Source organism: Electrophorus electricus, chromosome 3, assembly GCF_013358815.1.
Source record: "Electrophorus electricus isolate fEleEle1 chromosome 3, fEleEle1.pri, whole genome shotgun sequence".
Classification (NCBI taxonomy): Eukaryota; Metazoa; Chordata; class Actinopteri; order Gymnotiformes; family Gymnotidae; genus Electrophorus; species Electrophorus electricus.
In genome coordinates, this window is record NC_049537.1 from 20,064,418 (window position 1) to 20,076,953 (window position 12,536).

General features: G+C 37.8%; 1 protein-coding gene across 1 annotated transcript in view; it reads left to right on the forward strand.

Moving 5' to 3' along the window:
* The window catches only part of LOC113572239 (disks large-associated protein 2-like), a 128,001-nt gene that overhangs the window by 85,437 nt on the left and 30,028 nt on the right, over positions 1-12,536 (forward strand). The window contains exon 5 of the mRNA XM_027001646.2: positions 184-403. Coding sequence (XP_026857447.1) covers positions 184-403 — 220 coding nt within the window. The remainder of the gene's footprint in view (positions 1-183; positions 404-12,536) is intronic.

Genomic DNA, 12,536 nt, shown 5'->3' on the forward strand with positions numbered 1-12,536 from the left:
CTTTTTTTATTTTGTTTTATTATTTTGGAAAGCTGAAACTTTAAAGGTCGGAATTTTTGCCTGCTGTGTTTATGTCCCTGCTAACACTCCTTCATATTTACTGTGCAAAGGGGAAGAATCAAAGTGAGAAAGAGAAGGGAAGAGGAAAAATTAAGGACTGCTATTCCTGTTTTTGTCTCTCAGGTGAGTGAGACTGAGGTCAATGGCCAGTTTGAGTCAGTTTGCGAGTCCGTTTTTAGCGAAGTAGAATCCCAGGCCATGGAGGCCTTGGACCTGCCTGGCACTTTCCGCACTCGAAGCCACAGTTACCTGCGTGCAATTCAGGCTGGGTATTCCCAAGATGATGACTGCTTGCCTTCAATGACATCCTCCACTGTCACTTCAACTCTCAGATCCACAACAGGTAAACGTTTGCCTCAAACCCCTTCCCCATCCAAAAATAAATAAATAAAATCAGAGAGAAGACTTAGCGCACATACCCGTCATACAGTCCTCATGTGCTGCCTACATACTTTGAACATACCTACATATGTACAGTGGGGGTACCCTTGTGCTTGAGAGAATGCTGGGGTTTTTTTGAACATCCCTGGTCCTTCTTGTCGACTCTTGTCTGTTGTGTGTGTCTGTTCCTTTCTGACTCTGTGTCCTCTGACTGTTATATGGCGGTTGCCTGCAGTTGCGTTTTGCACGAGTCATGCGTCATCATCTTTGCCTTGGTTTGGTGCCATCTGGTGATGGTGAGAGACTAGACTCAGACAGATCAGTGTGTGCAGGTGGAGACTCCTAAAACTCAAAACACACTGAGTGGAGTACAGAGCTTGAACTTATCGGGCAAAGCCCGGCAGAGTATGGCACAAACTTGGGAACGCAGGAATGAGACGTAGAGGAAGTGTAGGAAAAAGAGCAGAATAGGAGGGTGGGGGTCAATGGAAAGCAGATGGTGGTAGAGATCTGTACCAAGTGCCTTTGCCAGAGGGTTAAGGGCAGTAGGGTCATTGCTCTGTACTCTAAACAGATTAGCTCCTAAAGGCAACTTTAGTGCAAAGGAGCAGATTAGTAAATGGCACAATCTGCAGCTTGCCATGACAAGATGACAAGCTTAATTTCAGTCCTCTGGTCCTGGTTGCACAAAGTAATAATGGTGAAATGTATAACTGCAGGTTGATAAATTCTGATTGATGTTACCTATTTTGCTACCTGAAGTATCTTGGTTTGCTGTGGAAAAATCCGATCAACTAAATGATGAAAACATGGAATATATTGTACAGCGTGAGTGTTAGGAAGACAAATAAGATCCAGTCAGAAACACAGTAGAGCAGTTACCTTTTGAACATGATAAATTCATCATAGTGAAAAGACAGAAACACTTTCATTGCTTGATATTTATGCCATATTTTTCATGATATAAGGGATTACTACAGTAATTGCAAAACAAAGTCTGACTAAAAATAAATTTCTGAAATTACATTTTATAATAAATAGTGGAAATACATCCAAATGATTGAAATACTTGTAATGATTTGTGAAAAATGAGCATAATCATTACGATTTCTTAGTAGTAATTAAACATTACAAGTTTTAAATGGCAGAAATTATTTAAAGGTTTTGTGCAACACATGCATTCTGTCACAGAAAACATCTAATTCTTTGTGCAAACAGTGCCATTCCCTCAACACACACATCAGCGGTGCATCTGTGTACAACCAGAGTATAGCTATGAACCCTATTGAAATGCTAACTGATAATATGAATATTTGATGTCAAATACTGTAACACATCAACTGGATTTTTTTTCTGCATGAGTAGGCATTAAGGCCTCTCAGTTTTGTTTGGTTTGTTTGTTTAATCCAGTTTAACATTGTAGTGAATTCTGTGTTCCTTCCTTTTGATGTGGGTTTCTTTGTTTCTTTTCATCCAAATGGAATTTCTATGCAACTTTTGTTCCATCTGGATTTTCTTTAAATTGGACCTTTAAACACAATTGGTTTCATTTGTCAAAACCACCACAGCCAAGCAAGTGTCTGCAGCAACTGAGGATTAAGGAGAGATCCCCAATCCCACGGTCATACCCTGCTGAAGCGCTTTCACCCCATACGACTCCGTATCCAAGCCCCGACAGCTCCTCACCCTCCCTCTCGGCCTATTCCATCGCTGTAGAATGGGTTTATGGGTTCTGGTCACTCTTATCTGTTTTACTCATTTGTGTCACAACCCAGTATCACCAACTCTTTCCCTCTATGGCAACAACAAATAAACAGAGAGATTTTCAGTGCCCTAAAAGAATTGGCAATGGCAGGCATCCAAGGCCCGATTTATCAAAAACTCCCCCACTTTTCCCTTGCGTGGTTTGCGTAGACAGTAGTAATCCCTTCGAATGTGAGCTTTGACAACAGTCAAATGCCAGTGGGCCCTGAAGGTATGAAAGTGTAGAAAAAATCAAGAAAACATTATCAAATTCTTTTTACAGTGCCAGTAGTGCCATGCTGTCAGCACCAGCCTAAGTAGTCAGAGAGCGAAACGATCTTAGAACTCTGAAACTCTTTCAGTTCGTAATGATGGTGAGGTGTAGCTGGCCCGTGATTGGGGCAGGTGTCCTGTGATGGCTCAGAGGGGAGAGACCTCTCCTTTGGCCAGCCATCGCTACAAGGAGATCCAGGGGAAAGAACAGCGGGAGGCACTTCAGGGGGGCCTGTCACAGGTATTATACAGTCAACACGCATACATATATCTATGTATATGTGTGTTTTTGCACTGCCTTCTCAAATGAACAGAGACCAGCCACAGTGTTTTAAGATTAGATTAGTGAAAAATAATGATAGCCCCATAGAGAATGTATTGTCATTGTTCTATTGGGAAAAAGAGTCAACTCTGAACAACTAACAAATCCCAAAGAGACTTGCGTATGTTATGCATGATGGTGAATAACTGTGGTGTTCACAGCCTGTGATGCTATAGCCACAGTGCTTATTGTGAGTTGGTTTAAGGGTTTTTGGACCCCTGTTTAATGAAAGTCAAATTTTGTGGGTTTGATTTGTCCATCATAATGTACTGAGTTTTTCTGAATTTTCGCATTTATAAAATCGCCATCAGTGCCACTTGTTAGGGATGGTATTAAATGTTTCAAGGTGAAATACCTACTTGGGCATCCTCGGTGTGGGTGTTTTCAGCCATGTAGGACAGTGGGATTGCAGCCTCTCCCTGGTGCAGCCCTTCTAGGACCCACTGACTTAGCATGATCATTTGTCTCCACCCCCACATCTCCACATGGTCCGATCGGCTTTCCACAAGGGGACCTGATATGTTCAATAGGGTTCATATCTATTACTTGGCCCATTCACTTGTGATTCTGCAACTGCCTTTTCATCTTTTCTGTTGCACAAATAAAAAAGTTTAGAGTTGTGTAAAATCTGCTGACATAAGACAGGTGCTTTGATATAACACTTGATCTTTTGATTCACAACGAGTTGATGTTGATGATGATGCTGATGATGATGATGATGATGATGATAATGATGCTGATTACTATGATTATGTTGATGATGGTGATGTGAATGGCAAATGCCAACAGGAGCCTGCTCTCCTATGGACTGCAAATGAAAAGATGGAAAGACTTTTGGAGGTTGATGTTGTCGGACAAGAGTGAGAAGGCAGTGTAAACACACAATACAGAGCCTGACGTGTGTGAGTAAAAACCATCACCCAGCAACCCTTGCCAGCTGAGACAGTGCTGTGCATTGTGGTTGACTTGTCATGTGTAAATATAAAAAGTAATTCACAAGAATTTTAAGAACGAGAGCAACTGAGGATACACAAGTCAAAGCACTTGTACTACCTGGAACATTGACTGTTTCTGATTAGAAACTAGGGCTAAACACTTTATGAAAAATATGTAATTGTGATTGTAATTGCAATTTAAGCTGCAGATATGTTGCTGTTATATGTCCAAGAAGTATCAGAGATCAAAAAGGTGTAATCATAAGTTTCTCTTCTTCCTACATGAAAAGAAACAGATGAACTGTTTTATAGTTCTATAATAGTGCTACTTAAATTATCATATCATAGCTATCATATAACTATAACTATCATAGCTATCATCATAACAGAACATAAAAAACTTGGGAAAGTAATAAAGAAGCATGAAAATTTTAAGAATCATGACAATCCTTTTAATAATGTAATTAAAATCATCAGCTTCTCTAAAAAGTACCTTTAAAAGTAAGTCAAATTGTTGTTAATGCGTAAATTGTTAAACGTAACAAGTTACGTTTGTCAAAAAATACCTGATGCATGTCATATCTTTAACCCGTATCAAACTGCGAAACATTTAGTCAGTTTCTCAGTTATTAAGCTGTTTAATAATGTTTGCCATGAGAAACTGAGAAACATTTTGCTTAACCTTTCAGTAGCTAGACTTCCTTTAACCTTGACAAGGAATAACTGGTGACAAGTGTCTGTGTGCATTTTTTACTCACATACTACAGTTTTATATAAATATATATAGTAGCATGCAATTATAAGCTTGTGATATCGTTTGACAGGAAGTGTGTGGTTTTTTTTTTTTTTTTTTTTTTTTTGCCCAACACAGCTGTTTATCCATCTGTTCTATATATGCATATTTAAATTTGTCTTCCAGAGGGCTATGATGCGCTGGAGGGCACATCTTTGTTAAACGAGGACATGATCGAAGACGACGATGGAGCAAGCTCCTCTGCGTACCAGGAACTTGAGCGGCTGGAGAGAGAGAATGCCGCCCGCAGCCACCACAGCACCAGCTCCACCGTGACCGCCATCTCTGTCACCCCCATGTCCCCGCCCGCATACCGGGTCCCTGCCCCAACTCCCTCCGCCACTGAGCCGCACGTCCCTCAGGCCATTCAGGCCTTCAAAGAATCGGCCAACATGGTAGCAGCATTCAACATGCAGTGGAAGGATGAGATCGCGGCCATGCGGTACGAGCTCGCCGAGCTGCGCAGGGACGTGTGCAATGAACTGAAGACTTTCAACAGCAACTTCTTCAACTTCACACAGTGCTACAACATGTGGACGCTGTGCAGGGAGGCAGCCACTGGGGGCAGCAGCACCACAGCCCACTCCGGTGAACGGGTGTCGGTCGGCATCCAGACCGGCAACAATGGCCCCGTCAGACAGAACACTGTGGACGTCTCAGTCATGTGCCAGCCAGAGCCGACTCCCTTTAACATATTTGATCTGATGAATCCTCCACGCATTCAGATCACTGAGGGAACCCCTGAGGGACCCACCACCTCTAATAGTCCAGCGAGTCCTGCCAGTCCGGTCAGCCCCAGTGGCCTGCCAGGGACCAGACCCCTTGTGGAAACCAAGCTGGACACCAGCAGAAAGAAGAAAAGTCGTACTCGAGCAGAAGGCCAACGTAGTGCAAGCCTGGAACTCTGGTGCAGGAAGTACACTAGTGGGCCCATGTCATACCTATCACTGTCATTCTGATCATTGCTAATCACTGGAAGAGGTGAGGGAATGACTCACCCACCAACCAACCCTGCAGCCATGGGTGAGGCACCATAACTAGCATCGAAACCTGCGCACACAAGGAGCCAGGGTGCAGTGCTTATACCTTTGCTCTATGCAGAGATGATTGCTAGGCTTTTTTATGTTGAGGTCAGATGATGCCATGTTGGCAAATGTTAGGTTAGGTGAAGCATCAATGAGGAATCTATTTTGTCGTGTTATATCTTCAGATGTGTTTACATCACCACAGATTTGACCCAGGAATGTGACACGTGATGCAAGGAATGTCACTGTCATCTGATTGTCTTTTTCGATGTTATGTCAACCTCTCATTTGGAGGTGGAATCCCAATCCCCCACCCCCAAAGCATTCTGCTGATCTAATCAATTATTAGAGTTTACATAGTGACACCTAGTATATCAAGGCAGAATAAACATAGTAGAAATGAATTAATTTACTTGAATGTTTTTGAGCTGGTTCAGCACTTCATAACTGCCTGGCATTTGGGTGCAGTAAATTATACATTTTTAATGTTTGATCAAGTCAAACATCCTAAATTATATAACAAGTAACTGAGTGGAATCAGGATGTGCAGTACACTAAGGAACTTTGCCACTGTGGTGGGTAAGATACTGTGGATGCTCTTACATCATAATGATTGTGTGGAAAATTATGTGCAGTTGCTAGTCCACACTTAGCACATATACAATAAAGTTTAAGATATATGCTTCCTTCACACAAAGCCTTTCCATGTAAAGGAGAAAATATTTTTCAGGGCAACATATTGAAAATAATACGACAGATTAGCATGTTGAGTAAAATATTAATGCTTTATTTGAATAGTCTTATATAGATTGTTGCAGATGTTTACTGTTCAAATCACAACTGCAAACCCTAACCCTGTTTGTGTTTGTCAACTGAGTTGCACTAGATAGTTTACAATCTAAGCATCTGACATTCTTCTATATAGGTCCATTCAAATTAAGTGGGACCAAATGTTTTGATGTGTTTTGCCAGACTGTACAAGGCATTTGAAAATGATCTTTAATTGGAATTAAGATTAAAATGGCTAGTATTTTTACTTTATAGTTTGTACTTAATGGGAAAAATCTGATTTATTTCAAGTACTGAAATATGGAAATACATATAAAAGTCCTTTTGAACTTTGTTTCATGCCCCATAAGAGGTTTACATAGTTTGCTCTAAACTTCTCAGATCACCTTGTGCTATACTGGCAAGGCCTATGTGCACAACCCCATACATATACTGGAGTTATACTGTGAAGAAATTCAAATATTTATATAATTTAATTCAAAAAAGAAAACCTATTTATAGAACAAAGTAAATAGTTAACAGAATTATATAATCACTAAGAGAAACATTCCTTAACATGATAATATATATTTTTGGCTGTTCTGTTTTATGTAGTCTGTCCAAAGCAAAGACTCTAAAAGGCATTTTATTTTGTAAAGGGAAAATCTTAATCATCATGCCAAAGTTATAGTTACTCTGTGTTTTCACCAAAAGTGACTTCAGTGACTCAGGTCACTTGGTTTGCTAACACATGGACACTTGGGTTATGTGTCACAACGATGCATTTTTTGTAGTCCACCACTCTGTTTTTCCTTGCAGTTAGCTGCAGCAGCACTTTAGGAATCTGGCTTGAAAATGGACCAGTGATGTAGCAAGCGTAATGCAGTTAAATGCCATCGCTGCAAGCAGACCTTATTTTGAAAAAAAAAAATTGATCTACCGGGATCTACTGTAGCCCAAATAGAATCTGTGTTTATTCATTTAAAATATCCTGTTAAGACAGGCAATATGAGCCTGGAAACTGGCATTGTATAGCCTATAAAATATTTAGCCCTTTTCTCCCTACAATGTTTTGAAAAGATTTAATGAATAGTGTACACCTACAGACAGTAGTCCATTCCTTCTTGACTACAACTCCTGTTTTTCCCAAATAGCATTAGATCCATAGATAAAAAAAAAAAATTCATTCGTCCATTGGTGCAGGGTGCAGTCAGATAAGATGCATTACAAATACGTGGCATGATATTAAATCTGAAGTCAGAATGCTCTTTTTTCATGGTGATTATTTCATTTCAAAGCTATTTTTTTTAAACATTAATATGACACTGGCTGCCTTGGACAGTTCTCATACATAAAATCTTCCTACAATGGCTATGTGGACATAAACTCCATACATATATGCAAGGGAAAAACACTCATGGTCATGATGACAAATGACTATTACACTTGCAAATCAGGCTAGACATATGATATAAGTAGATTATTTACTACATTTATGTCAACAGATGATTGGAACACGATTGTTTTTTGTGGTGGTTGTTCTTGTAGTTATTGCTGGTTTCAGTTCGGTCGCTGCCATTTTTGCTTTGGTTTGCTCCAACCTGAGTACCTAATATTTTTATTTTGGGAATCATTAAATAAATGAAACATATCTTTGGAACTTTGAGATGACTCTGTGCAGTCTTTTTCCCTGAAAAGGCATACTTTATACTTTTCTTTGTGCTGGTATTGAAGGAGAACTCTACCAGTTTTGCAAAATTTATTTAGAACTCACTAGTTTAGATGTAAAAAAAAAAAAAAAAAAAGTCATTAAGGGTGTTTTGGTGTGAAACACACCATCCTAGAGAAATGTACATGCCGGAATTGTTCACAATGTGATGTCTACACTACAGACATAGCCATTTTACATGCTTTCCAAAATGTTTCTTCTACATTTGTATATGACTTTGTGATAATGATGAGATTATCACAAAAATGGAAAAAAGAAAACAACTTTTTTTTTTCCTCCTTACAATGCTATGCTTGTGCATCTCTGCTCTGCACACATTTTCTGCAGTTTGGTTAGGCAGTGGTGTGTTGCATGGTGTCCAGGAATCTCATGTGAGTTTTCCTGTGACAAATCACAGTTGTACCCTGCTGGTTAATTGTTGAGAAATGTGATAAACTGCATGTACCAGGTTGCAAATGTTTTGGGGTCTTTTGGGGTTGCAAATGTTTTGGGTGTGGCTAATTGTTTTGAAACACACAAATACCCAAATACACACAAATACCCAAATCACAAAAGTCTATTCTTCATACTCTGTTGTCTTCCAAAACAACAAAAGCATGTTTGCTTGACCACCTTCTTATTTGAAACATCCTTGAGTAATATTTTATAGCAAAAATACATTTAGACCAAAGCCTTTTAACAAAACAAATCAATTCTTAAAACAATGTCTCGGGAATCAAACAATGTATTTGGAATCGTCTGTGTAATATCGGAATATAGCGTTTAGAACTATTAGATGCTTTGCACATTATGTTCCTAGTTCTACAACTGTGAACAATTCTGACTAGGTAGCAACATTTCTCTAGATAGGTGCATTTCACACCTTAATTACTTTGTAAAACACTCTTAATTACTTTGTGTTCATCAAACATTGAATGATGAAATTTAGCAAATTCAGTGGCATTTTCCTTTAATGTTCTATTTGCAGATATTTTTGGTGTATTTAGGTCATTCTAAAGTCTACAAACAAAGGTTTTGTTTTTGAGAGTTTAAAATAACCTTGTGTGGTTTCTTTTCATCCTGTGTAACCTTGTTTGGGGATGGAAAGACACTTCTTTCTGTTGTACATTTTGATTGGTGAACAAAATTAACAGTTATGAAATGCCAATTATGATTTGGATTTTTATTGTAGATAAGTCATGTACTTACACCCTTCCCACCCCCCACCCCCCACATTTTATAGTGCAAAACTTCATTCAGCCAAAGTATAATCATTTTTAGGAGCGATTTGGGGCAATGTTCTTAGTATTGTTGTTACCAACCTTAAAAACTAAACAAAACAAAACAAATAAATATTTATTGCACAGACACACCATGCATAGAACTACCATTACATAGATATTCATTAAAGTAATATTTAATGGTAGTATTTTTGAGCCAAAGTACAAATCAGACAAGGTTCTCATTGGAGTATTTCATCTTTTTTCATCTTTTTTCTCCCTTCATCCACTGATGAGAACAGCCACATGACCTCTCTCTCTCTCTCTCTCTCTCTCCCTCTCTCTCTCTCTATATATATATATATATATATGTATATATATATATATATATATATATATATATATATATATATATATATATATATATAATATGTAACATAAACGTGCTGCTTCACTAATTGATTACAAAAGTAGTTGTTTACTGTGACCCTGTACATTAGTTACATGTTTGTTGTTACAGGTTTATATAGATACTGCATACGTATAATTAAAAATACTTCAATGTGCAAAGCCAGGGTTTTTTTTAGCCTTAATTAACCTACTTTTCCTGAGGAGAAATAAACCAGCATAGGTCAGATATGTTTAGGTAACACAGAGAGGAGAACAGTGCTGTAAATACTTACTCTACTTTGCTCTGTTTAAGCATCACTTTTTAAGCATCACTTTGTTAATGTGCAGGTTAGATGAAAAAACTTGGGAAAAATTTGGGATGAAAGTGATTTGGGAAACACTTGTAATTAAATATTATCTCAGTAAATATTTGTTATTTATGAAGAAGAAATGTTAAAGAAACATACGATAGAAATTGTGTCCAACTACAAAATAAACACTTTAGAATGTTCTTTTTTAAATGGTCCAGTCTTTAATTTTGTTAAATAATTTTTATTCAGCTTGCAAAGTGAAAAAGAATTTTTTTTTTTTTTCTAAAAATGTAAAGCCACATATACTGTGATACATGCTTTCACAAAGCCTTGAAATTTATTTTGTTTGGGTAGAATGTTTTCCTACCCAGTATGTTACACTATATAAACTGATCTCATGTCAGCTTATATGACAGTTTAAAAGTTCTGTTAAAATTTATAAGAAAAAATTTCTTTGTAAAAGTATTTAGGTTTTCTTTACCGTATTGATAGCGTAACATTTCTGAGTGGAATTATGTAGCTTTTTGTAGAATTTGTTTAGTAATGAACATTCCCTGTACTTGGAAATTCCTCTTTGCTGAATGTATTTTATGCAGACCTACAGTTTGCTGCATATCAAATATGAAACATGAGATGCTAGGTGTGTATCGATACACTGCTCACGATTCTGTTTGATGTATGATACTGGATTCACAATTCAGTTTTTGGGGAAAAAATGTATGTCTTAAGTGTAGAAACAATGAAAAAGTGCAAATTCTTCTTGTATAATTTTTAAACAAAAAATAATCCCCTGAAATGAAAATTAATTTATTACAAACTTTGCAACATTCTGTACAAATATTAAACAAGAATATTTATTCCCCTGCAATTAAAAAAACCCAGAAAATTCAAGGGACATTGGCTTATAACATGCTACTGTATAAAAATGTGCTATTGTAACAGCTTCGCCATCAGTCAAGCACGATCTCTGGTGTTCAGTAAATGCCTCTGCATTAGATAGCATCGCCACAATGCACATTGTCACATTTCTGTATCATGGTGTATCATGCCATGATGCATCATTACACCCCTATGAGATACTTTGTCTAAGCTTTCTGTCAAGACACTCTTTGGACAGATAATCAAAGAGGCCACATAATGCAGATCAATATGAAAGGCTGAAACAAACATTCCTGACTCATTACAGTTCAATTTACCATTATCATATGTATCATATACTGCAGGTCAAATATGATGCTAATGAACAAACCACAAACCACAAAGCACTTTTCCAGTTAATGCAGCACTTAGCCTAAATATTAGTGCCTTCTGCAATGAGCTGAATCGTAAAAAAGCTTGACAAAATAAGCTTTAAATTACCTAAGATTGACACAGAACAATTAGAACATCAATACATATCTGATCAGTTTGTACTTTGTGTTCTCTGGACTCTTTCAGAGTCAGGTTCAGAGGTGTTGTGCCCACAGCAGTGGGAATGATTACATTAGCAGGACTTTCTTCATTAGGCAGAAATGTTGGAATGCACAACTTGCATTTTGGAAATGACAACCTTTAAGCAGAGATGGCTGCCTGTGCTTGTTGGATGGGAGGGGTGGAAACGGTCCTCTATACATGTGTTACTCTAATGTGTTACTCTAGTGTGAACATCTGCTAGGTCAAAAGGCATGAGTCAGACAATCAGCATGTTTCTCCAAGCACACTGAGATGCTCTTGGGTGGCAGTTAAGACGTTTTTTTAAAACTTTGTCTCCTCAGATTGGTGGTACTATCATGTAATAGCAGAGAGATGTAAAGTAATGTGCACTGGCTGCAACACTGAGAAAAATAGGCAAAAATGCACAAATTCATCCAAATTTGTTTATCTCATTTTCGTTCCATTTACTTTCTGATCTAATATAAACATTGCTTTTTGGCCCTGGATTTGGTTACCACATTAGTACATCATAAAACATTTGCATGAATTTTAACTCAACCATAACCACACCCATGTCTTGACTCTGGGCTTGCTGTTAGTCACATCTGGTGAAAACACAGGTTTCATTATAGTGAAAACAATAGGGACAATAAGTATACCCTAGGTTATTATTTAAGAAAAAAGCTTATTTACTTATTTTTGTAAAAGGTGGCTACTGTTACCTGAATAAAGGCACAAAAGGTGTGGTTAGTTTTTGCACACGCTTACTCACTTTTTGATGTTCATTACAGTTTCACCATTCTAAAAAAACACCTGAACTTTAAACAGGGGAACTGACTTGACAGCTTGTCTAAAACAATGCTGGTCTCTCCCATTACAGGTGTTTTTTTAAGTAAATCTTAATACAGGCCATTTACATAGGCACAATGTGTGTGTGTGTGTGTGTGTGTGTGTGTGTGTGTGTGTGTATAAATTAAGTATTGAACACATCACCAATTTTCTAAGTAAATATATTTCTAAAGATGCTATTGACACGAAATTCTCACCAGATGTCGGTAACAACCCATCCAATCCACACATGCAAAGAAATCAAACCATAGATGTCTATAAGTTATGTATAATAAAAAGAAATGACACAGGGAAAAAGTATTGAACACGCTTACTGAAATGCATTTGATACGTCATACTAAAGTC